The 26,296-nt window shown below is 48.1% G+C and overlaps 1 protein-coding gene across 1 annotated transcript in view; it reads right to left on the bottom strand.

Moving 5' to 3' along the window:
• The window catches only part of LOC144149578 (uncharacterized), a 35,645-nt gene that overhangs the window by 2,658 nt on the left and 6,691 nt on the right, over positions 1 to 26,296 (bottom strand). The window contains exons 3-6 of the mRNA XM_077681215.1: positions 19,235 to 19,336; positions 11,920 to 11,970; positions 7,349 to 7,414; positions 4,945 to 4,994 (exon numbers count right to left, since the gene is read on the bottom strand). Coding sequence (XP_077537341.1) covers positions 4,945 to 4,994; positions 7,349 to 7,414; positions 11,920 to 11,970; positions 19,235 to 19,336 — 269 coding nt within the window. The remainder of the gene's footprint in view (positions 1 to 4,944; positions 4,995 to 7,348; positions 7,415 to 11,919; positions 11,971 to 19,234; positions 19,337 to 26,296) is intronic.

The raw sequence follows: 26,296 nt of genomic DNA, 5'->3' as shown, positions 1-26,296 counted from the left end.
AGGGACAGACAGACAGACAGACAGACAGACAGACAGACAGACAGACAGACAGACAGACAGACAGACAGACAAAAATTTTCGAGTTTAAGTAGCCAAGGAAAGACTATTCTCTTTAAAAACGGCCCTCGCTGCCTATCACGCGCAACCACACGAGAAATCAATCCTAAACCGGAAGTTTTGCAAAACCCCGTAGGATTTGCACGTGGGCCACGCTAGCCCGAAAGACGGCCTGTTCAACACGTCCGACGCACCTCGCGTTTCCGCGGCTACTAGATGCATGTGTAAATTATAAGGGACGTATCGGGGGTGGTTCAACTGGTCACAAGTGTGCAGCATGTCGCACGTTGGGTCAGTTGCAGCCATGGCGCCCCTACGGCAGCCTGTTACGGGTGTACTGCGTAGGAAGCCGGCGACCTGCAGTTTCGCGTGACGCGTATTTCTGCAAGTCAACTAAAGTCCCGTTATTAAATCCTTAGAAAGCCGCTTTTAAATGTGTGAGCGCTTTTATATGGACTAAACTAAGAAAACCGTCTGTGGCGCTTGATGTGCCCCACTTTATGTGCATAGGAAAATGCTGTCTAAATAAAAATCGACGCAAAACTCAGAATGAAAGCAATTTGTTATAAATAAAAATTCGCTGTCTTGAACCAGGACGACCCGGGCTTAATTCAAGTATCTCACTTGTTGTGTTTGCGTTTAATAGCCTCAAGGCTTCGTAGGCATTAAACGAGTCCGCTCTATACCCAGGGAACTATAGTTAGGATCCCGGATTAATTCCGACAAAGAACGGTACGAAGGGCCATGCATGCAGCCACCGATGGTAATGGGCGTCTTGCCGCAAATTTACGCCTGCTGCCATCAGACATTTCTTTCTAATGTCCTTAGTTCCAGAGCATGTGCATAACAGGTGGTGAAGGTAGGCCGGAACGATTTCATCAGAGTAGGTTGGACATTTAACGCGCCCACTACAGTGCCGATACATCCTCGTGAGCGGCAAAACGACGTTCCCGCCCATCGCCTTGACTAAGGAAACTTGTCACGACGTTCACGCAGCCAGCTTTAAAGCCACGCTTTCTTGGTCTCACTGATCCCAGTGTCACTACCTAAAACTCAATGCAAGAAAACCAACTTTACACACTGAGAGTGCCCATGACAACGATGATGATGATGATGACGACGATGATGATGATGGTGGTGGTGGTGGTGGTGGTGGTGGCAAGAAAAACATACGCCCACCTCCCCTCGCGGGAACCCTGGTGTGATGCGACGCTGAAGGGGGTTCCATTGGCGTCGCATCAAGCAATCGTCGGGTACGGCAAGAGAGCAAGCGCAAACGCAAGCGCGGACGACCGTCGACTGAGAGACCGGCCGGAGCGCGGCACTCCGCTTCTATGCGCAGCGCGCCCGAAGGAGAGGAGACCGCGGAGAGAGAGAGAGTACTGCACATGCGCACAGTGCGCAGCCGCGCGCAGCGCGACCGCAGATGTTGGGAGAGAATGTTCGCTATCGGAGAGAAAAGAGGAGGCGAGCGGAAGAGAGACGCAGCTGGGCGGACGCGGACGACGGACGCACGCAGGACAGGGCCGCCGGCAACAGATGCTCCTCTCAGCGTCACATCTAAAAAACGCTTCCTGTAGTCCGAATCGACTCTGAATCCCTCGCGTTCTGAATCCGACATCGACCCGACTGCGCCAATCCGACACTATCTTTCTTTATCGCCTGCGAGAAAATAGCGAAATTACCACGGAAACATCTCAGCCTATCTTTCGCTGATCCTTCACATCAGAACGTTTTTTTGGACAGACCAGAACATCGAGAAGAATTTCTGCCCATTCAGGCGGCTCTGCTTCGGTCAGAAAAACATCGCGAATATACGCAATACGTTCAACAAAGTTTTCGCGCACAGGAGACGAGCGCTCGCATCGGCGTTACTCGCAGCCATCCTGGTATTCCACAGGATGTGGAGTCCAAGATGCACAAACATGTCGTAAGATGTGGAATTTTCGTTTTCTATGGGTACGTACCATAAACCAGGTGGTGTTTTAGGCCACAGTTTCTTCGGAGCACAGAACTGGACAGAGTTTTGTGATTGAAAATTTTGGCGGCATCAAATGACATCATTTCGTTTTCACATTTTTTTTTCTCTCTTTTTTTTCGTTTTGTTTTTCTTCTCTCATCTAGCGTAGCAAGCCAGCCCGACGGCTCGACTAACATCGCTGGTTTTCATTGAAGTTATTCTCTCTCTCTCTCTCTCTCTCTCTCTCTCTCTCTCTCTCTCTCTCTCTCTCTCTCTCTCTCTCTCTCTCTCTCTCTCTCTCTCTCTCTCTCTCTCTCTCTCTTCTTTCGACATGGTCGAAGCAGTTTGGTTTTTAAAGCGAATTTGAACGCCTCACATTAAACGACGACGATGCAGAGGGCTGAGCTTTCTACTGAGGGATTTGTTTTCTGTCGTCTGTGTTTGGACTTTGAGTCTCTGGCGGTTTGCACTTTGATCGTTGAAGCTTTGACTTTGACTCACGGTGCGCTTTGACTGCAGCGGCTTTGACTTATGGCACTTTTCCGTTTGATTTTCGCAAGCAAGAAAGCGTCGCGTTTCAATCATCGTTGGTGTTAGACGGAGGGAAAATTCTCGTTATCGTTCAAGACAATGACATACGTATTCCGACTTCTCAGGTGATCATTTTGGATTCAGGGATATAACACGTGGGCTTTAGTAATTTCCAAGCCATCGTGGCGGGCACGTTCCTGGGACTGCAGCGGAAGCTCCAAATGGCGATATCATCAGTGCAAATACTGTTGCAAAGATCGAAAGCAAATGCTAATTTTCAGGCAGGTTTTTTTATGTTTATACTGAACAGGATGGGGAATAGGTCGGAGTCTTGGGACTTATGCATGGCGCATTTCAAAATATTGTGGCGCTTGGTTGTAGGGCTCAATGATGCGTGTAGTACGGAAAAATGCGGAAGCCTCTAATACAGCTGAAGAGTCGAGTGCCAGGCTGTTTCTTAAAGGTTTTTAAGAAACAGCCAGGGCATTTAAAAACTTCTGACTGCGCAGCCCCGTCTTGAGTGCTTACGTACTTTCTGAACTGAATCATGGCAGGGGGGAGATGGTGCCCCGCTTCTAAAAATCATTCGAGGCTGGGGCGAATCATTTGTTCTGTTAATTTGATTCGCATAAGGTCATGATTATAGGGCGGACGACTTGACACCATCGGGAACACAGAGCCCACTTGGGCGAGGGCCAAGCACAAAAGATGCTGGCGCGGAAGACCGAACGTCCCCGGGAACCTAGAGCGCAGTTAGACGAGGACAACTTCAACGTTTCACAATGGCCCGGTATGGCCCCGTCTGCAACGTGTATACACCCGACCTCAGAAACAACAGTGATTGCACTCTTGTGAAAAGTACTTTAAAGAAAAGTAATGATTCAAATCATCCATCTTACGTCTCCAGTGAATGGCATTTTCGGTCAGAGATGTTTCGTACTCGGTAGAAAAATTTCGATTTCTGGTTTGAGAAATTCACTATTTTTAGCAATTTCTCCCCGCAGGTTTCTCAAGAATTCCCTGCAAATTTCCCCGCATTCTCTCCTTGCAGCTGATAGACCTCTACGTGGATTCCTGTTCGGTTTTCGGCGTTAGCCAGCGCAACTTCTGGCTACTTTACGTAGTCTTTCGGGTGCAGACGCCATTGCGAGAATCAGAGTTTCAGCGGGCAATAAATTTTACTACATCTACAGCTCCGCAGCATTTGACTATACATTTTCGGTTTCGTACCAAACAGCATGCTTATTTTGCATGCTTATTTTTCAACGAGACATTGTTGGGTAACTGAAATAATTTTACCTTAGGCCGGGACTGCTGGCGCCACCCCTTGTTGACAGCACGCGAACTGAGGCACACCCGAAATAGGTTTTTTTCTTTTTTTTGTATATCGCACAGGAATACATGCGAACACGCTTCAGCCCTTCAGCCTCCGCCGCTTCACGCTTTACTAGCTCTTTCTTATTGAATACTCTTTTCCTTATTCTCCCTCTTGCTTCATGAACAGGATTGGAAGCGGTCTTGGATTCCTTTGGCTCGCGGGAACAGGACTTCGGATATTTGAACACATATCCGCCGAAGTGTTAAGTGAACTTTAAAAAAAAAGTAATAAATGATTTAACAAAACTTGTTGAGCTAGTTGGTTCATGCTTATTGGAAAGACTAAAAGGGGGCGCTAAGCAGACGAAGACGAAGTAAGTAAGTAAGACGAAGTAAGTTTGTGTCTTACTTCGTCTTCGTCTGCTTAGCGAGCGCCCCCTTTTAGTCTTTCCAATAATAAATGATGCGGGGTTTGGTGTGCTTACATTATTTTTCCTTTTTATTCCACGACTCTTAAAATTCCCTGCATATGTTAAAGATTCCTTTTTCCCCTTCTGGGCCACAATTACAGCCGAAAATTCTGCGAAAAAGGGAAATTACCCGCACAGAACATCACTGTGTTCGGTTCGATGTGACAAAAGCGCAGGGGAGCCAATTTGGCACGCAACATCAAGTATTTTCCGAGAAAGACGTTACAAGCTTCCTGGTGTGCTCTATTGCAAGGTACTCAGCGGGACGGCCGAATTCCTCGCCGCCGGTCTGTCTCAGGAACAGGTTTGTCTACCTGCCGCGGCCAGCGCCTCTTGCGCCAGTAAACAAAATCAGCCGGCGCCTCACTCGCACCACAAACTCCCTGCATGTCCGCGGAGCTGCTGGTGCACGGCGAACAGCTTGGGATTATGGTCCAAATAAAGTTTCTGTGGACAAAATCGAGATGGTCACACCGCTTCGACTCTTATCGCATTGTTAAACCTCCGTGAAACGCTATTTTATATGAATAAACGCTATTCCATTCTACAGCAGAAACGAAATATATTGTAAGGCGGTTCACATAAGAATCAAAGTCATTCTCCACAAACCTGTCCGAATCCTCGACTGGTGGCGGATATGATGTTGTGCCAATGCATTTCTGCAAAAAAAAACAAGGAAAAGGAAATGAAAAGCGGGGTTTTAAATACGGGTGAGTTTCTCCGTGGATTACCCATGCCGTTTTTGTAGCCCCGTTTTTTTTTTTTTTTTCAAGATGCTCGGCACAATGCTCGATCTACTGAAGGGCAATTGCGCTGGGTATTGCCCACGAAGACGGGCACAGAAAAACGTACACTTTGAGGTGAATAAAGGGTTCGTGAGCAATACCCAGCGCAATTTCCCTTCAAAAGATGTTATACCAACTAGCCCGACACCAAGCATTACTGAACGATGCTCCAGTATTTTTTTTATTTTACTTCCCCAGTTCTGCATCGTTGACCTTTGCCCCCTTTTTGCACTCCCCTAAGCCAGGAAATTATAACAAAGTTGAACTAAAGTTCGGAGAAACAAGAGAAAAGTGTTAGGCAAAGAGGGGATTCCCCTTCCGTTTTGAGTTTTAACTATTACTTTCCCTGTGCAGTAACTACGACATATGTAGTTATGCATTAGTCGCGCGCGCTGAAATGTTTTGGATGCTTGTGTCAAAAGGCGGATCTCCCATGGGAAATCATCGCAGGACTTGGCTTAGTCCTTTTGCTGTGTAATCGACGCCACTATAGCTCTGCTGATGGAGCAGTTCATTCGCTTAGGGGTTCACAGTGTAATAGGTCTAGGGTATGAAGAGCAGCCGATCTGCTTGTTGGGCTTCTATCCGACAATCTTTTCAAAAGTTAAAGGGGCAAGTTGCAAAAACGCTCGGGTCTGCACTGGTAAGAGAAGGCCCGCAAATGTTTGCACTATGTATGGACTAGAGGTATTACCAGGCGGTGTCCAGGTGGGCCAGCATATTAATGACTATAACACATATTGATATATTCGTTACTTGTCCTAATTAGTTACTTTTCCGTGGAGTTGTACCACAGCCTGGAATTCACGCCTGATTTTAATGCATAGGCTCGTACCGGAAGTGAGCGTATCGAGCCCATATCGCCCATATCGGTACGAGCCCATATCGTCTATCTTTCTGTGGTCTTCCCTTTTTTTCCGTGAACGTTTAGCACGAAGGTGTATTGCCATAGGAAATGGTCGGAACTGGTATTTTAACACGAAAGTGTTTTATTCACGGTTACACAAACATTTGAGTGACGTCATATCCGTCACGGAAGTGACGCCAGTACAACGGAGCAAGCGGCCTGTAAAGGGTGCACCCCTGCACTCAGGGTCTTCTTGCGGGGAAGCATCCCTAAGAACTAAAGAGCACGTTATACTTCGGGTTGTTCGTTTTCGGGTTTCATATTTTTACACGAAAGGGTTTTATGCCGGTATACACCAAGATTTCCCTGACGTCATATCCGTCACGGAAATGACGCCAGTACACCTTTGCCAAAGCGACCCGCCAGCAGGACGTCACTCCACAAGCCCACCCACAAGACTCGCAAATCATGCTCAGCTTCTGATTTCGCTGCCCATTTCACTTTCGTGTTTTACCGATTCCTATGACAGAGAAATCAACCAGTTTTTTTATTACAGCTATCCCGAACCAAAGTTTTATGACGTTGGTGTGCTCAAAGGATTGCATACGCGTGGGAACTTTTATCTCAGCAGAGAGATATAGAGAGATCAGCCATTAGTTAGGACGCCAAGAAGCGCGTAGAGAAAGTGCTTCGGCTTTTTCGTGTTAACGATTGGCATTTCTAAACGTTTTAAGGATATTGGGAGAAAAACGAACAAAAATTTAACGGGAAATTCATTGGTGGACCTTTTGGAATGCACGTGCGTATCGTCCCTCTCCCCCGCGAACTTTAGCGTCGGCCCGATGCGCATGCCTTGCTCCAGCTTGCAACCATGCTTTGCGCTCTAACCATATCGCTACAGACAGAGATAATTGGAGAATAATGGGAGAGGCCTTTGCCCTGCAATGGGCGTAGATAGGCTGGTGGTGATGATGATGATGATATCGCTACATTCGCTCGCTTTAACCTCGAATCCTCGTTCCCACCGTCTCCTCATCCTATCCCGCCGCGTTGCCGGACTATATACAGGCAATATATAGCACCGCAGGAAGCCAACTCTGTGCACGCTACCGCATTTAATATTTGTAGACTCTCTAATAGCGGCTTAAAAGTGTTTCGACATCTTACATGAGGAACGGGATGAACAGTTGGCTTCAGTGTCTTCATGCTGGATTTTTATGACAGTTGTAAATATGTACTTTATAAATCAAAATAAGTTTTATGTTCAATTTGTGTTACCAGGTGTTAGGAAACAGGGTAAACGTGGCCTCACGTGTTCCATTTCGTAATGCAGACGAAAAATAGTGTAGCATCATGTTTTACATCTCTCGTTGCCACTTACCTTAAAGTCACTCATCCAGTTTATAATGTCGTCACGGGTTTTTACATTGTGGAACTGGCTCAGAATCTGGAAAGTATAAAAAAACATATGACAGCATTGGAACCAGCCAGAAACGCTAAGGAGTGCCGAGAAATGTAACCATTATCCATTCACAGTGAGTGAAGCTCGCGCAATTAAAAACTGACCCCTACAAACAACTTCGGTACAGGTTGCATTCCAATACACTGAACCATTACCAAATAGGAAACAATCTCATCTCTTGCCTTCAAGACCGAACCACGCATCAAGTACGCCGACACACTATAATCCACTACCTTTAAGGGAAAAACGGGCCATCTCCACTAACTGGAAACCTCGGGAGCGGCGAAGCATGCAGTGTATAAGTGTATTCTTGGCGCCTTGGAGTTTTTGACCACGGAGATGAAACCGTTGGGGGTAGAGGTATACAGCTTTGCCGTCGAAGTCTCGTGTCTTTGAAGCACGAAGCGTTCTAGCGCGAGGCGTTGGAAAACGAGTGTCCCGCTGTGTTCTTTTAGTACGCGTTTTCGCCCATTAAGATTAAACGTTCCAGACAGACAGACAGACAGACAGACAGACAGACAGACAGACAGACAGACAGACAGACAGACAGACAGACAAATAACTTTTATTTTTGGTCCTGAGGAACTACGTTGGGGTTGTAGTTGCGGGCCGCTCCCCCGTAGGGACAGGAAGGCCGTGGCCCTCCGCCCTTTCTTATGCCCTCTGGACGGCCACGAGATGGACAGAGAGGTCGCCACTTTTGAGGGCTTCCTCCCAGTCTTTGTACTTAAACAGAGCGTCGCGTATTGCAGAGCATTGCCAGAGCATGTGATCTAATGAGTAATACGCCTCTCCGCAGTCCGGACAGTGCGGGTGAATGTTGAGCGCGAAATGGCTAAACCTGTCCCGCGAAGGGAAGGACCCCGTCTGGAGCCTTCCAGCGCGAGGCGTTGGAAAACGAGTGTCCCGGTGTTTTAGTACCCTGACTACATGAAACGACGACTACGACGATGACAGGAGACGTCGAAAGCCCGAGCCGCTAAAAGATAATACTGGCCCCGCGGCGGGGGGTACCAAGACATGAAGCCCACGCCCTCCGAAAACTGCAGGTGAAAACATACCTCTACAGCCCTTTGCTTTACGCCCTATTCGCCGCGAGCTCGACATGTAGGTGGCGACAGTGTCGCGCTGCTATGCTCCGCTGAGCGGCCCGAGAGAATGCACACTGTGGTTGCGCTTCGTGCCTTTTTCGCGCCGTATGTGAGCCCCAAAGGCGCAGAGAAAAGTGGTATGCTGTAGATCGGTTCCTCGATGTTCAATATATAGCATGAAAGCTGCAATAAGATTTTATTGCTTCACAAAAAAAAAAAAACGGCCACCCAGCGGGAATCTCAGAACGGCCGACATAATTCCAATGACCTTGTACGCCGTGGCTCGTAGCAAGCTCGATCTTTTCAGACTATCGCTTTGAGCCTTCACTAAAAGCATAAACTGAAACAAATAAGGTAGCCTCCATATCTGGAATTCAGTTTACTTTAATACGCAGAACTGACCTAAGGGAACTTTTTTCCAATAAAAAAATTCCTGAAATACAGAAAACGGTAGACTGAGCTGGGGCTCCAACTCTCAAGACTCCACGACGCTACCTGCTATAGACCAGAAAGGTGGTCTATAGCAGGTGGTCTACAGCAAGCTATAGCAGGTTTCTACAGCAAGCTCGTTTTAGCCGTCCGTCAATAACATTGCGGCTGGGTTCAAAGCAGACCATTAGAAGGCGCTAAGTGTGGCAAGAAATTCCCGGCATGGAGTGGCTTGGAAACAAGCACAAAAAAAATGGTCGTTTCCTATACTAACACCTCCCGTCGAAAAAACAGCTATTCTGCCTGTGGCCAGTGCTTGGGGCCGTCGCCGACTGTAGGTGTCTCCTATCACATTACAACTCTTCTGCCGACCTGCTCGCACTGTCACTTCACTTCGCGTCCTGGGATTGCAGAGAACCGCGTCTGGGTCAGCGCACATGTGGCTACGCTCCGCTCTACAAAAAGCGAACCAAATGCTCCACCTCGTCGGCCGCATCTCACATAAGTCTAGTTTTTCCTGTTTTAAACAGACCCGTCTGTTGGTGCGGTCTGTACTCCATCCTCCACTTGTTTACCAGGCTCAATTGAGACACTTGAACCAGGCGGAGTTGGCCCGACTTGAGGCAATCAACATAGCTGCAATGCGTACCATTATCTGCCTCCCTAGGATAACACCGATCCCTGCTCTTCAGGCTGAAGCTCAAGTTAACACCTTGGATGAGCTTATCCATCAGCGTCGGTCCGTCCGTATGCCCAAACTCACTTTTGTTGCTGAGGCAGCGGCGTTAGGTAACTACATGGGTCGTTCACTACCCACATCCCCAGCCTGCGCCGTTGCCAGGCCACCTTGGCTATACCAACAGGTGACCGACAACAGGCAATTAACTCGACTTCATAATCGATCCAAAGGACATACAAACGCACTTTTTCGAGATCGCAAAAGTAGTGGCGGCTGAGTCACAACCCAGGTGGTACAGGCATTTGTGGACGCCGTGAACAAGGATCACGTGTTCACTACAGCACTGCTACATCCCGCATACCCAGAGGCCTGTCAAATTTTCGTCTATGAAACACACTGCGCCCTGCCATCTACGATGGCCGAGCTTACAGCCATCAGGAACGGCTGGCAAGCCCTTATCCCTTACTCCTTCTCTTCTTCAAGCCCCTTTACAACTTTATACAAGTTCCGCGGCGGCCATACATAATTTTTTTGCTGAGTAAATAACAACTTGGCTCTCTAGAGGGACATTAAAGAGATACTCGATACGTACGCCTGCCCTCTCCGGTGGTCATGGGTCCGGCGCTCACATTGCTGCACATAGTGCCTGCCGCCAAACATTCGTTCCACGACCATTGCCAGTACTGACAGAATATCTCCATCACGCCACATGTGCTCTTATCCCACCGTGAAGAACGAAAATCCCCAGTCGATTCGCTAGGAGGTCTTGCTGCGCAGACTTCGTGTTGGTGTAGCCCTCTCTCCTGCTGTGACCCGGGCGTGGTCACCACGCTATCACGCCCGTTCAATGAGAACTGCCCCTTCTTCACAGCTTTTTCTGAAGAGGCCTGACACAGAAGACCTGCTGCGGACGTGCCCTTTATTGGACGTGCCCTTGTACGTGCTGCGGACGTGCCCTTTATTCTGCACAGGGCTCCACCCCGGAAGACCACCCGACCTCCGTCGGTGGATATATGACGACCCCACCGCCGCTCCCTTCTCGCGTACCGTAATTACCCGATTCTAACGCGCCCCCGATTCTAACGCGCACCTGATTTTCCAGGCAAAAAAATGAAAAAACTTGCACCTCCGATTGTAACACGCACGGAACTTTGTGAGCAAGAAAAACGAATGCGAGATAAACGGGAGATTTATTTCGCGATGTAGTCTCCCGCATCTCACTCCTCATCGCTCTCCGAGAGCTCCTTGTCGCCTTTCGCTGACCGCGACATCTCGTCCTCGGTGCCATCAAACGCGTTCACGATGCCACACTCCTGAACGAATGTTCAACCATGGTCGATGGGATCGTGGCCCACGCCTCGCACGCCCATCCCGCCAGCTTCTCCAAAGGTGCACGCTTCAGCAAACCGCTCGTTGTGAACGCGTGGAAGCCGCTCGTAAGCCGTTTAAGCGGCGCACCTTCGTTGCCGCTTCTCCCATTGCTGCTATCAAGCGCGCAAGTGGAATAATTTGACGATTTGTGTGAACACTGATAGAAAACCCTAGGCGTGCTAGGCGCCTAGATCCGAAAAATTGTTGCTGAAAGCTTTGGCGTCATCTTGAGATGGCGATGGCAATGGTAAAACGAAATTTCAGCTGTTTAGGCAGTTTTGGTTTCGTATCCGATTCTAACGCGCATGCCATTTTTCGGCCTGTTTTTCTGGAAAAAAAAGTGCGCGTTAGAATCGGGTAATTACGGTACCTCCGCGAAACGGGAGCTGACACCTTCTTGTAATATAGACTTCAGGCCATAACGTAAACTACTAGAAAAATTGCCATTCAGTTGCGACATTGGCAATGAGTTACCAGCAAGCTAGGTCCTTTGAAGCAGCAGTGAAACCTCTACCCGTCGGACGATGACAACAATGTGGCTACGTAAGAAGACATCAAAGGCGTGAACCTCTCTGTAGGCATTACTGAAATCACTGCGTGGAAATAAATGCGTTCAAATTCTAAGCAACACCTTCAAAAGATTCCAGTTTTCCTCCAGCATGCTACCTCAGAAACGCTGAGGTGTGACCCGCATGAATTCAATCACAAAACTGCAAACCGTACCAAAAAAAAAAATCTACGACCATACCCGCAACACGTAACGCCCAGGCGTTCAACTGGACATTATTGCTTTCGCATTAACACCTCGTAGAGATGATTAGATGCACTCGAAGTTTTTCGCTGATTGGTATAGCACTAACAGGGTAGGTTGCACATCCCGCAGTACCAAGTGAAAACAACGTTATGAAAGCCAAACTTACCACGGTTTTGTTATCCAAGTAGTCATACTGGCACAACAGCAGATCCAGCAGCTGAAAAACGAAAGTACCGAAGCTCGACACTTGCCGCACATGATTAAAAATATGGCTACATCGTGGTGATTACAAGGGATTACAGCATTCTTTGTATCAACTATTTAAATAGGAAACATGTGAGTATATAATGGCAATGTACGATGCCATGTCTCAACGACTTAGAAAAGAAATGTGTGATAAGGCCATGGTGACGTGCGATGGGAAGTAAAATTATTGTCACATTTTTTTACTTTCTCTAAAAACTCGTCGCGCTGAAAGATAATAACAGAGCGCTCTTCCCTGCGCTAAATGGTGCTATACAGTTCTGACACTTTCTGGTTTTACGATACTTCCGAACGGGGGGCGGAATGGAAGGAAGAATCTGTAGAAATTCTAAATCTAGCATTTTAAACACTTTTGTCTAGAGTATGAGTACTTTAGCACGAGGTCGCGGGTTCGATTCCCGGCCGCGGCGGCCGCTTTTCTGATGGAGGCGAAAAGCAAAAGCGCCCGTGTGTACGAGATTTCGGCGCACGTTAAAGATCCCCAGGTGGTCAAAATTAATCCGGAGCCCTTCACTACGGCGCGCCTCATCGCCATCGTTGCGTCGGCGCGTTAAACCCTACAATCAATCAATCAATCAATCAATCAATCAATCAATCAATCAATCAATCAATCAATCAATCAATCAATCAATCAATCAATCAATCAATCAATTAGTATGAGTTCTTTAAGTCAATTATGGCTATGAGTAGCAAGAGTCGCTGGATTATTTTATGCTATTTTGAGTTGTTGTTTTTTTTGTTTATTTTCGCCAATGATTTAACTATTTACCGTTATAGCGATGAAGTGCCTTTACTTCGTTGATTATTTATTTTTTCCGAAGAAGCAAGGGGCACCGCAAAGTTGGCCCTTTACGCTATTTTTATACATATCTCCAACGGTATTTTGTGAACTTTTTTGTTTATTTTTAGGTTTTGCGGGGAGATGTATAAGATGCATATTTTTGAGTTTGTCAGACCATTTTCGTTAATTCCTTTTATTTTTATTTTTTTAAAAGTTCTTGTCTATTAAATAGCTCCATTTACGCTATTTTAACGATTACAGGTGTTACTTTCGCCACATCTGCATTTTTGTGGAAATGCGCGGCGTTACACGTTCCTGGCTGTGGGGGTCCTCGGTAAAGAACGTTAGGCATTAAAATTAAAGGGAAATTGTGGTTTTACGTCTCGAATCGACGCACGGGTTTTGAGGCGCACGCCGTAGGGGAGGAATACGGAATAATAAAGGCCTGTGCGGATCTTTAGCATCCACCGTAATTTCGATGCCGGGCCTCGGTCGACTTGCACTTCGACGACCAAAATTGACATCTACTTCTCTGCCCCAACAAACATACACATCAAATCAAATCAAATTAATTTTATTTCCAAAAACGTGGACGGTTCCCGAGGTATACGCTACTGCAGTAGTTTGACCTAGGCCAGGGAACCGTGACAGGGCGCAGCGAACAGCGCACAAAAACAACACGTACTCTTGAAAAGATACGAGTTGTTGGACAGCTCAATATTTAAAACGGTTTCAATAGTTGAAGCACACAAAGCGCAAAATTACAGTAGCGTGCATTTTAAGGGTAGATACAAAATATCCAGCATAATACCTCCCAATACATTAGACAACACAACGAAAGTTGAGGAAAATACAACCACAACAGAACTTACACTTACAATCTCACAAAGAATAACTTATTGTTACTCGGAGAAATTTTAGGAGTACATTTGTTAATTGTTTCTTCGAGAAAATTTTCGGAGTACATTTCTCTAATTCAGTTAATTGGAACATTCACGTAAACTATGCGATAAATAAGCTATCTTCCGTTGTGGGCGAATTATTAAAACTGAGATGCATAATATCAACTGCAGTAAAAATACCAATCTACCACTCGTTTTCTGTTTCATCTAAGTCATTGCCAACTTGTCTGGGGCTTGAAAACCCAAACAAATCAACAAAAAAATATTTATTTTGCAAAAGAGAGCGTTGAGGGCAATTTGCAATATTCAAATAGCCAATCCATAGAATCCGCCTTGAATGCCTTAAATAAATTCAGTGTTCTAACTCTATACGAAATCTGTTTATTCACGGCCTATAGAAAAGCATCCCGTTCCCACCAGCAAAACAGTTTTCTTCAATTAGCACCTTACCGAGCAAAATCTACTATATACACGACAACCTGGTAAATAGATTGTAATGTGCCCCAGAACAAATTATGGCTCACAGATGTTGTCTTTTATTCTACCCTCATTGCTAAACCGGTTGTGTAAACATAACATGGATACCATGTAATGCAATCTACAAGATATTATTAGTTTGCTGCGAAGTTGACTACAGACTCAATAACATTTTTTTTGGTTGTGCAGTAATGTGGCCCCTTTTTGTCTCTTGTTGATTTTTTTTACTCGTTTACTTGCTGTATCAAGTGCTGACCACCTTGCCTTTGCTTTGTGCCTGACGGGGCCAAGGGCTAGTCAAGCTGTCTAGTACAGCTTTTTCCCTTGGCCACGCCACTTTATACGAAAATATCTGTATATATAGATGTACATAAGTGGAAATAAAGAATTTATTAATGCATTCATTCATTCCCTTTCGGTTTGCTTGTATTTGTTACATGTCACCCGGAGATAATCTCTTAAAGATTTCATTTTACAATTTGTACGGAAATGCGGTACCGTCCATACGTCAGCGTTTCTATTGCGTGCATCTCTTCGTTTGTGCTCAAACATTCGGGAGATTTTACAAAATTTACTACAGCAAAAGAACAGAAATAAACCGTGCTCAGCAACCGGAATTCATACACATGGCCAACCCGAGCAATGTTGTAGGTTAAAACGGCATTTTTTTTTTTTTTGTGGTGGTAATGCGTTCAAAATTCCAATGCGCCGTAAATATCGTTTTTGGCTTACTACAAGCCTAATGGTGTTCGTATCGTGTGCATTTGTTCAGCTATAACGCTTAGAGCTGAACAAATTGTACCAAGCAGCCCTATTTTAGCCATAGTGGTCGTTTCATTCACGAGGAGCAAACGTTACTGGGCCAAGGCAGCGCAGCCACCTCTACTACCATCGAAGAAATTTGGTTTCCGGTTTCTTTTCGGAAGGGCCACGTGACCATACCTCGGCAAAGTTGGCGCGGCTCACTCAACCTCACTCACAAATTTATTTTCGAATCACTACTCACTCAAACTCAGACTCATTGCTGAGCAGCACATCTGCGCTCACTCAAACTCAAACTCACTGTAAGCGCAAAACTCAGAACTCACTCGGACTCAAAACTGAAAACGTACTAAAAACTCAAAATGTACTAAAACTGAAAATGTACTCAAAACTCAAAATGAACTGAAAACTCAAAATGGACTCAGAACTCAAAATGGACTGAAAACTCAAAATGGACTCAGAACTCAATATGTACTCAAACTCAAAAAGGACTCAGAACTCACTCGGTCTCAGGCGTACTCAAACTGAGTCGATCTTAAACTCACTCAAGCTCAAACTCACCATGCCACACTAGCCTCGCGCTCACTCAAACTCAAACTCACGCTTGAGTTTGAGTCGAAACAAGTCTGAGTCGGTGGACTCAGGAGGGAGTCCGCCTACCTCTGCACGTGACACAGGCTTCCTCCAATTGTCTCCCGAGCAGGATGAGGCCGGTATCTAGAAGGTTTACACAAGTTTTCACTCCAGCTGTGATGAAACCTCTTGGAGCCGAGGGAGTACGCAGAAGAAGGGACAACACGTTTTAAACAGTTGTGGTCGAGCTGGAGAGAGTGCGGGATGGGCGCGAAAGGGGGGAACGTCATGCCGAGAGAAGCGCTTCGGTATGAGTGCTCTGCCATTCCAATGGGTTCTTTGTGGCAGGAAACGACCAAATATTGTAATCTTTCTCGCACTCACAAAAGTTAGAGCAACCATACCGAAAAAAATTAGCAGTGGCTTATCTCGGCTATGCCAGGATATACGTAGCGTGAGCTAAGATTCAGCAATCCAATCCAATCCAATCCAGTCCCGTCCAATCTAACCTAGTCCGGTCCGGTTTGGTCCAGTCCAGTCACTGCTTCTCGCGCATGCGCAGCACGACTCTCCAGGAGCCACGCGAAGCGGCTATCAAGCGGCTCCGGCGCAGCGTCAGACTTGGCTACTGCGCAACGGAGGCGCTCAGCTGAGCACGCGCCGACGCCAGTGTGTCTGCCGTGGCTATGACGTCACTCCTGTGGAATGCAAAGACCGACGAATGTGCAGTGAAATCTGCAGCTGATAATCATTGGCGGGTCGGCGCCTGTCTTGTGCGTGTGCTTGGCGAGCGACGTCCTGCTGGCGGATCGCTTCGGCAAAGGTGTACTGACGTCATTTCCGTGACGGATATGACGTCAGTCAAATCTTGGTGTATGCCGGCATAAAACACTTTTGTGTTAAAATTTAAAACCCGGAAACGAACAACCAGAAGTATAACGTACTCTTTAGAACTAAAGGTCGCTTCCCCGCAAGAAGACCATGTGTGCAGGGGGCACCCTTTACAGGCCGCTTTCTTCGTTGTACTACCGTCACTTCCGGGACGGATGTGACGTCAGCGAAATTTTGTGAATCGGGGAATAAAACACCTTCGTGTTAAAAAAAGTACCATAAAAGAAGCTAGCCATACACAGTGCTGTCTTCTTCCTTTCTTCTCTGATGACTGCTGTGTGAAGCCGATACTGCGCAGCTTCCTAAAGGAGCCCGAGATAACTAATCTGATCTGAGCCGCCATCTTGTTTCTTTTATCGCTGGGACCATTTCTTGAAGATGAGTCGCAACGTCTCGTCATCAAAACCTGATCATTCCTTAGTGCTATGTACAAGGTCTGCGCCGTTTTTGTAAAACTCATCACAACATCGCCAGCAAAATTTATGACGAAGGTTTCCCCGCTAATTTTTTTTTTCCAATCCAACCGTGCATCACTGCAATGCATTCCTTCAACATGAACTTTCCCATACCACCCGGCACACCCTTCGCTGTTTTCAGACTCTAACTAGTACTTTGCACCCCGTCCCATTGTAGGAGTCTTTCGCTCGGGTAGCTAGTCAACCTGTTGTCAACCATCAGCAACGCATGGCCATCCCCGTTCCACTTTGCCGTAATTTGAGATCTCTTCTAAATTTGGTTTTAACTTAGTCCTGGTTATGCTGGTTTGTGATCACCAGGAGATGCTTGTTCATCCGTCCTTGGAAAGCTCTTTGCGCTGGAAAGCGCTTACAAAGCCCCTCCCCCCTCCTTATACCCCCCCCCCCCCAAAAAAAAAATATATATATATTGTCTGGCGATTACGATGCTCTCTAACGCGATATTTGGGCGCAGCAGGAGCAGTGCACTGAGGCAGCACTCACGCGTCGGTTCTCTCGGCGGCCGCGATGATGAGCCTCTGCGTCGGCGGCGCGAAGTGCGTCTCAGTAAGGGACCGCGAACTGCGTCTTGAGCGAACGCACATCATAGTCACGTGCACGCCTCCCTCACGTTTTCGCCAAGTGTCGCGCCGTCATACTCCTCGTGCGGGCACAGCATACTGCTTACTCCCCTCCCCTACCGCACACTTTCGGAGGGGGCTGGCTCGCGCCGCCACGGCTAACCGCCCTCCCCTCTCCCCTTAGCGACTCTCCTCCTTTGCTTTCGTTCATCGTTCGCTTTTTTCTTCACTGATGGGTACAGCCATCGGTCGCTCGGTCACGACGACGGTGACGCGGCTAAGCCCACGAACGGGCGGCAAAGAGCTGTGCTTTAAAAAATCTTCTACACGAGTCATATAGCCCCCAAAGCAGTGAAAGGGACTGCTAACCACGGAGATTTCGGGAACCGGCGCAGCCTGGTGATCCGGGATTTTCGAGCTGCAGCTGGCCATGCGCTCCTAAACTAGCGGACTAGGGACCGCTAAGGACGACCTAGGGACTAGGGACACTACCCATTCAGAATAATCGAAAGCCATCCCAGAGCCTTTAAGGCTTGGAAGGAAACGAGAGCGCTGAGTCGCTTGCGAGAAGTCTTACGAACCGCAGTGACGAGGACCACTCCTACGCCCTTCCACCATACGAATCCTACGGAGAACGTCTTTAAAGAAAAAGACTTGAAAGGAGAACGCTACCCGCTCCTCACATGGCACTAAACGCCCACGATGCACAAACACTGAGGAGAATACAATTTAACGCATTCCCACACAAATCAAGGCTGGCGTTTATGTTGCCAGACAGATTTAGTGAGGACCAGTATCCATGCAATGAAAAAGCCACCCTTTTCCACACCATATGGAATTGCCCAGTTATATGGCAAACAGAGAATATACCTCATTCACTAGAAACGTGGGAGGCGACTCTGGCCAGAGAGGCCTTGGAAGACAAGCGCCAGCTGATCGACATGGCCTGGGCCGGGGCACAAGCTTCTGGGGCCCTGGAAAGAGGACTCCACCCACGTTTCTCCCTTTAATCCCTTCCCATACCTCAATAAAGTTTTACTGAACTGAACTTCCCAGTCTATGGGAAAAATAAACTGCTATTCCTCCACCTTCTCGCACCCTCCTAGAATTCCATGACCTAGACTGAAGAGTTAACTTATCGGTTGGCATTTTAATATTAGATGCAACGCATCTCTTTAACTCGCCTTGTCCCGCGTCGTTGTCGCGGCGTAGTCCGCATCCCTCCCGCAGTCTCCTCGCCGCGGAAGCTGCGCGCTCCGCCACTCTCACCGCAGCGCCATCTGTTCGTCAGCGCGGTCAGCGCGCAGCTTGCGCTCGGCTACGCTCGCTCCCGTCGCCGTGCCAGCTGTGCGTTAGCGCGCAGCTTACGCTCGGTTAAAAATTTGCACCATCTTCCCGCGAGGGGAACCATGGGGTAGATGCGACGCATCGGGGGTGAACATGCTGCGTAAATAGGATACACAACAACAGCAATCCACACGCTGACATCGCTAACATAACGGAAACGCAACGGCAACCCCCGGTGCGTCGCATCTACCCCATGGTTCCCCTCGCGGGAAGATGGTGCAAATTTTTACCTGCGGCCGCACTAAGCTTTATTTCGCAGCTATGTTTCAATTCCGAAATATACTTCGCTTCTAGCTTTTGACATTATTTTACTGTTCTAGACCTTCTTAATGCGCATCCGCTGTTTATTTTCCCCTCTTTTATTTCGTCTTTCCCTCATCTTTTTCTTCGCGCCTCGCGGTTTTTGTTGTGCAATGGAGCACAAGTTTAATAAGTATCAAGTGCTTACAAGCTTCGGATCAGCACATGCACCGATCATCTCTTGGGAGAAGGTGTACAGTCCGTAGCAGCCTATTGTCACCACGACGTCTTTCTTTGACACACCGTCCATCTGAAACAGAAGGTAAAAATCGTAAGCCAAGAAAAAACTGCACTAGGCAGTTTTAGAGACATGTCCTGCCGGATCATGCAGTGACACTTTTTCATATTCCCCAAATCCCACCCACCAAGATGAGCATTCACAACTATATATACATCAAAATGAGGGAAGCTCACCGTAACGCGTAAGACTTAAAGGAGTACTGACACCAATTTTCGGCGTTGATATTGTTGCACAGTTCGCTTCCTTTACTCAACAGAATACCCTGGCTGAAATATGAGCGGCCTGCGACGCGAAAAACATACTTCAATTGGATCTCATTTATCGCGCCGACGGAACAGCACGCGGAGCGGCACTCAGAAAATGGACATCAGCGCGACATCATCCCGTGGTAGCCCGAAGAAGTGACGCGGCAGCGCTCGTCGAAAACTCGTGACGTCACTTTACGCGTGCGGCTCCGCGAGCGGCGAGCGGGCTCCGGCGCAATCACAAACGGGTGCACGCAGCCAGAGCTACAGGCATAACCACGGTCCAGAAAGGCACTGTTGGCAAAAAAATTACACCATCTTCCCACGCGGGAACCTTGAGGGGACACAAAGCCGTGGAGTAGTAGCGTGTTAATTGGTTGTTAGAGGAAAGGCACGTGTCGTAGCGTATTAAATGTCTTCTTTATTTATCAAGTAGTTGGGGAACGTTTTGCGGATTCTCGTTCTCGAAGCGAGGAATCCGCTGTTCGGCGCTGGCGTTTCGAAGCGTTGTCACGTTGCCGAACGCCATCTGGATCAGCTACTCGCCGCTGGCGTTTCAAAGCGGCTTCTCTTTCTCGAAGCGAGGAATCCGCTTCTCGTCGCTGCCGTTTACGTTCGGCGTCGCGAGCTCTCCTCTGTGCAGCCTTTTCTTAGGAGGTGCTCGCGGTTCTGACAGTGTGCTGGCTGGCGCTAGTTGAAGGTGTGCCAGCCAGTTCGCTGGCGGAATCGTTGGCGTCCATTTCCAGTCATCGGACGGCGCAGTACCGCAGAAGCAACTGAGCGGAGCACGAACCGGGTTTATTTTCAGAGCAGAGGGAGTGGCGAAGAGGAGCAGCGAGCATGCGCGTGATTGGATAGCTGGTGGGGAGAGTGGAGAGGAGGAGTAGCGCGCGTAGCGCACCGGTGGTGTGGAGAAGATGAGCAGCGTGCTCTAGCGCACAGGTGGTGTGGAGAGGAGGAGGGGAGAGGGCGGCGTTATCACAGCTGTTGGGGAGAGGAGGAGAGGTCCGGACGCCGGACGACGGAGTGTCGACTAAGAGATGCTTTGCATCTAAAATAAAGTACCACAGGAAAGGAAGCGATAATGTACCCCGAAATCGCAATAGAAGTCGCCATCAGGCTTTTATTGAAAGCGGTCATCGAATTTCCGCCGCAATAGGAGGCCTAGCACCTTCAGGCAGTTCAGTCGTCCAGCTCCGGCAGCGGCGCTGTCAAAAAAAACGCCCCCACCGGCCTCCGCAGTGTTTTGACGTCCGCACAAAGCGGTGAGGTCATGCCGGGATTCTGTCATACGCACCTTTCGGGATGAAAGCGCGGGAATTTGAAACAAACGATTTTCAGGCCCATCAATGTAATTATTCATCGCGCGCTGAAGTATTTAAAGTATTTAGAGTGCCATTTCGGGTTCGCCAGAACATTAACCATTCATAAGAGCAATAAAAGTGAAACATAAAATTTTCGTGTCGGTACTCCTTTAAAGGTAGCGAAGCTGTGCGCAACCTTCACGACCATCACGAAGGTTTAAGTCCGCGTTTGCACCGATTTGCTTCTTCTTCGCTACCGCAACGACCTTGTGCTCCATCACTGTTGCTATAAGTGCGAGCCTCTTTCACTTGTTTTTTGGAAGTGGTAATCTTTGGACATCACCTTAGAGAGGCGTACGCTATAACGTGTCTTTCTCGTTCGGAACAAGTGTTACCACGATTACGGCGAACGCTAGAGTTATTTTTGGCCAATCTTCGCCAATCTGCCTAAGTGGGTATGCTTGGCCTGACAAAAGTGCGCAGGGGACACTGAGCGGTCGTCGTGAGGCCCGCACACGCGAGCGCTCGGCATTTTCGCGGTTATGTTAACAGCCGGGTGGTCGCGCGAGGCCCGCGCTCACGGGCGCGCTCATAAATTTCTTGGTAGTTTTACCTGCGGACGTAAAAAATTAAGATTCGCTAACCAGCTTCGCCGTTAAAACATTTAGACATAAAAAAGGTCGAATGAGCCAAGATCTCTTTGATGTCCAGAGTGTGATTGCATCATGTGCGGGGATATTAACCTAACTTCCCTTAAGGTCATGAGCCAAATAAACTCATCTCTCTGTCGGAAATATCTCCCGTAGGAACTCGGAGATGTCCCCGTGGTCGCAGTGGACATCAAAGTGGACAGACGTCGCTATAGACGAGAGGTCAAAATGCAGCGCCGCGCATGCGTGGTATACCGCTTCTATAAAAATTTACCATCCCGTCCTGAAGAAAGTTGAAAGAAGCGCTAAAGCAAAGATTTTTCGCACAATAAGTGAAGGCTACTACCAACGATTTAAATGTATACCGGTACGTGATTTATGAAAGAAAGGTGTACTATTGTACTCCTTCTTCGTAATCGATGCATGTGTTGCATCATCCAGAACAGTTACTTTTTCACGATTTTGAACTGACCGTTTTAACAGAATAGAAGCCCAGTTTAACGCGTGTAGAGTCGTCGTATGGCGTAACTGTCATGTAATTCGTTTCGGAATACTTTGGATAATACAGGATTTCGAGCCGTTTATTGTAATCAAACTCCCTCCGTAGATGGTCATGCTTCACTGTAGAACAAGTAAAGTATGAAAGCCCGCTTACAAAATCCAAGCGTACACCAATACTTTGAAAGTTGGCTTCGCCTTAAGCAAGAGTGCATTGCTTAGAAGAAATTCTTTCAGGAGCAATTTAGGCAGTCTTATATGAAAATATGAAAGCCCTGGGACCTTTTTGCATTTTAGATGCGACTGCATTTCATTCACTCGCCTTGTCCCTCCATACGGCGTTGTTGTTGTCCGTCCACACCCCTCCCCCATTCTCGCCGCGCGAGCTGCACTCTCCGCCGCTCACCCCCTCTCCTCTCCGATAGTGAACACTCTCGCGAGGGTCATTGGATTAGATTCGATTGGCTTGGCTTGGCTTGGATTGGATCGAATTGGACTGGATTAAAGTGGATTGTGTTGGATTGTGTTGCGTCATGGCCGCGCCACGTTGCGTCATAGCCGCGGCAGGGGGTTCACGGCATGTTTCACGCGATGGGAGAATCAACCTAACGGAAACAACAACGGAACCCCCTATGCATCGCATCTACACAGGGGTTCCCGCGAGGGGAGGTGGGAGTAATTTTTATGGTAGCTTTTCGATCGGCCAACCGCTGTATGCGGGAATTAATTCGTGATTTAACAGGGCGCCATCGGCTCCACTGAGAAATCTTTGGCTTTAAATATTCCTTTCGCGATTGCTGGGGTCCTAGAAGAAATAAAAATATGAGCAGTGTAAGTACAGAAGTTATATACATACAAAATAAAGCAATGTATTTGCAATCTCCTCCCGCAAGAGTTTTGTTAAAGCGATGAGTATTAGCTGAGAAATCGTAAACCAACCAGGCCAGCAGTGTCAGCTGAGTCGGCTGCGCAATTCTTGCGTTCGCTTGCATGCTCTCGCTGAAGCAACTTTCTGCAGTTACCTCAGGATATAGGATGAGCAGCGTTCCGTTTTTATGCTACTCGTGAACTTTGCTTTGTCGACCGCATGCAAGAAGAGATCGATTTTGTAGAATTCAAATTTGGCGCCCTTCGAAGACCGCCTCATAGTCTCTACAATGGCAGAAAGAGGGCGCCAGGAGTCCGCTAGAAGTAGGAATTCCTGTATAAACATCCCCCTCGCGAGGGGCACGATCAAATGCAGAGCATTTCCGGGGGCGCACGACGTTAAGTAGTTTGCGTTACGTTAATGTTGTTGCACTTGTGGCAACTGCTGACGAGAAAGCGCTCGTCAGCAGTAATTTTAATGAGTCAACGATATAAGGCGCGTTGGTAGCGTCCGATTCCGTGTCGGCTTAGTGGCGTAGTGTGAAGCGCACCATGTACATTGCGTTCTGCCCGCAGGGTCGAGGGATCGAAAGCGGGCGCCGGATAGTATTTTCTTTTTATATAGTAGGGAGGGGTGCGGTGCGGACTACGGACGCCAACGCGGGTGACATCGTGAGTTACTTAAATGCTCTGCATTTAAAAAAATCCCGGGCCATCTCAACTAACCTGAAACCTCGGGAGGTGCGAAGCATGTAGTGTATAAGTGCATTCTAGGCGCCTTGGCGTTTTTGCCAATGCAGATGAAACCATTGGGGGGTAGAGGTACACAGCTTTTCTGTAAAAGTCTCGTGTCTTTGAAGCCCGAATCGTTCTAGCACGAGGCGTGAACCAGTCTCCCGACGTGTTCCTTTACTACACGTTACGTTCTAGCGCGTGGGGTGAACGAGTGTCCCGGTGTTTCAGTGCCGTGACTACATGTGACGGCGGTTACGACGGCGACTACATAAGATCCCGACAACCCGAGCCCCTAAGGGGCTTCGCTCCAAATGGCACCCCTTCACCGCTCCCTTTCGATTCTGACCATTAAAGGCCTTATAGCCTGCTTTGTTCCCTTTCCTGTTTTATGGACGACGTTGCGGCAGAACCCGTTCCGGATGAGCCTTGGAGGGAAGGGCCGTCGGACAACTGAGCTCCCTTCCTCTTCTCATCCTCTCGTACAGAGGGCGCCATTGTGTTGGGCGCGCAACGTGAGCTTAACTGCGTCTTCATCGCCTGATTGGACACTCCCGGCTGTGTTCGTTGTGGACGGCTACGTTGCAGTCTACCTCGCCGGTGTTACGAATCGGCCAGCGCCGCCGTACTTTCCCGCATCACTCCTCGGCTGTGCGGCGAAGCCACTACGTGCGCCTTTCGTCAGGCGCCACCATGTCGGTGACTCATCATTCGAGTTTCGACAAGCCGAGCCAGACGCCTCGCTTTCAACGCGCTTCAAACTCCGGCGGTTGCCAGCGGCGCGTCGAGACTTGTTCACGGACACAGAGGCCCCGCGATCTCAGCGGAGTCCTCCTCTCTCCCCTCTCTCGGACTCAACGTGCGCCGAGGCTACCGACTGCTTACGAACTCTGGAAAGAGCGTTGTGTGTGTCTGTGAAGTGCGTAGCGTGCGCAAAATGTAGAGGGAAGGCTGTTTGACCGTTACCGCTTTTGGGTATAAATAGAGCTGCCCAAGCGCTGTAATCCTTTCCTGTTTGAGCAGCGAATCCATGCTGTCACTCTGCTCGAGTAATGTATTGTAACCTCGCCCGTCGGGGCATTGTTCTTTGGCTTCGGCTCACCTCTCGCTATGAAGTAAACAGTTACGTTAGCCTACGGCTTCCGGACTTCTTCACGGCTGCAACAGCTGCTGGCCACTCGCATCATACACGCTACCACACGTATGTCGGAGGCCACGGAGCTCGGATCGGGTGCCCCCACTCGGTCGCATACCTGGTGTCAGCGCTGGGATGACACGGTCGCAACACCGGTCAGTTCTTCGGTGCGGTGGCACCGAAGAACTTCACGGCTGACACAATTGAACAAACCTACCGTGGCGCACTGGGAGAAAACCCAGTGTACCTCGTAACGTTGAATATATCAAGAGGCTCAGGATATATATTTTGTGTCTCTATCATCTCGTCATGTAAATAAACGTGCCTTTACTTTCGAACGCTCCGGCGATCCCCACAAATCATTGGTGGACGAACATGTACGCTTAGCGATGCGTAGTTCAGACCACCGCCGTCACTACATGGGGGAGCACGAACGTACGAGGACAGAGTTACAACGTCACTGCGGATGAACGAGTGCGCAAACACTGCGCAGAATTTCCCAGGAGGGATTCCTCGGCTGGTGCGCAAACATTTGATCTAGCCGACCGTCTCAGCACATGCACCTCGAGGTACCCAATGTGTCTCTGAACACTCCTGAACTGAACTTTGTTCATTTGGGTCATTAAGACGACCAAAATGCATCTCGATTGTTTTCTGTGTGCGGATTAGACTTTTTTTCGTCTATTTGGTTAATTTGCGTCCTTAAGAGGACCGAAATGGATTTCGATTGTTCTCTTTAACGTATGTGCACCAGGCTTTTTTCTTCGTCTATTGCCCCCTCCCTACTGGCGCGGTGCCTCTTCCTCCTCTTGCGCCGTTGCTGATCGCCGAAGCCACAAGTATACAAACACACAAATACCGGGAGCCGAGCCTCGAACTGAATATCAGACGTCACAGCCGTAACTGAATCAATTTTCATTACCCTACATCACATTATCATGTCATGATCAACCGTTTAAGTGGCCCCCAAGGGTCCATGGTCAATGACTTAAATGTTCCATGGTCAATGATTCCACGGTCATTGACTTGGGCCCCCAAGGGTCAAGGCCAATCAGAAGCCGCTGCGCTCTTTCTTCGTGATTACTATCGGTGAAAATGAGATGAAGGCGCTATTTAGTTGCACCGAAAGCCTCTTGGCGATGGGCTGATAAATGCCTCAGAGAGCGCCCGAAGTATCTCTCTTGGAGGTACCACAGGGACCTCTATTGCAGGTATCAACACGAATGTCTCTTGAGTACACGGTCTTATAAATGAAGAAAACCGGACAAGACAGGCAAATTTTTTTTCTCTTGCAACGCACGCAAAATGGATAAGTTATCTTATCACTGAACTACACATGCTATTTCTGAAATAATCGGTCTGGTGGATTACTGTTATCTTTATTTAGTAATTTACGGTATTGAATTCAAGAAAAACTTTCGAGTTTCGTTCATCAAGTTTTGTTCATCTAGTGCCTCGACTCCCTCTCCCCGATTTCCAAACAAAAAACGGGTCAGGCCGCCGGGGTTGCACCAGTTTTCATGAGTGTTCTATTCTTT

Source organism: Haemaphysalis longicornis, unplaced genomic scaffold (assembly GCF_048455015.1).
Source record: "Haemaphysalis longicornis isolate Haplotype H1 unplaced genomic scaffold, Haemaphysalis longicornis Haplotype H1 scaffold_8, whole genome shotgun sequence".
NCBI lineage: Eukaryota > Metazoa > Arthropoda > Arachnida > Ixodida > Ixodidae > Haemaphysalis > Haemaphysalis longicornis.
The sequence above is the reverse complement of the archived record's forward strand: the minus strand, read 5'-3'. Positions and strand labels throughout refer to the sequence as shown.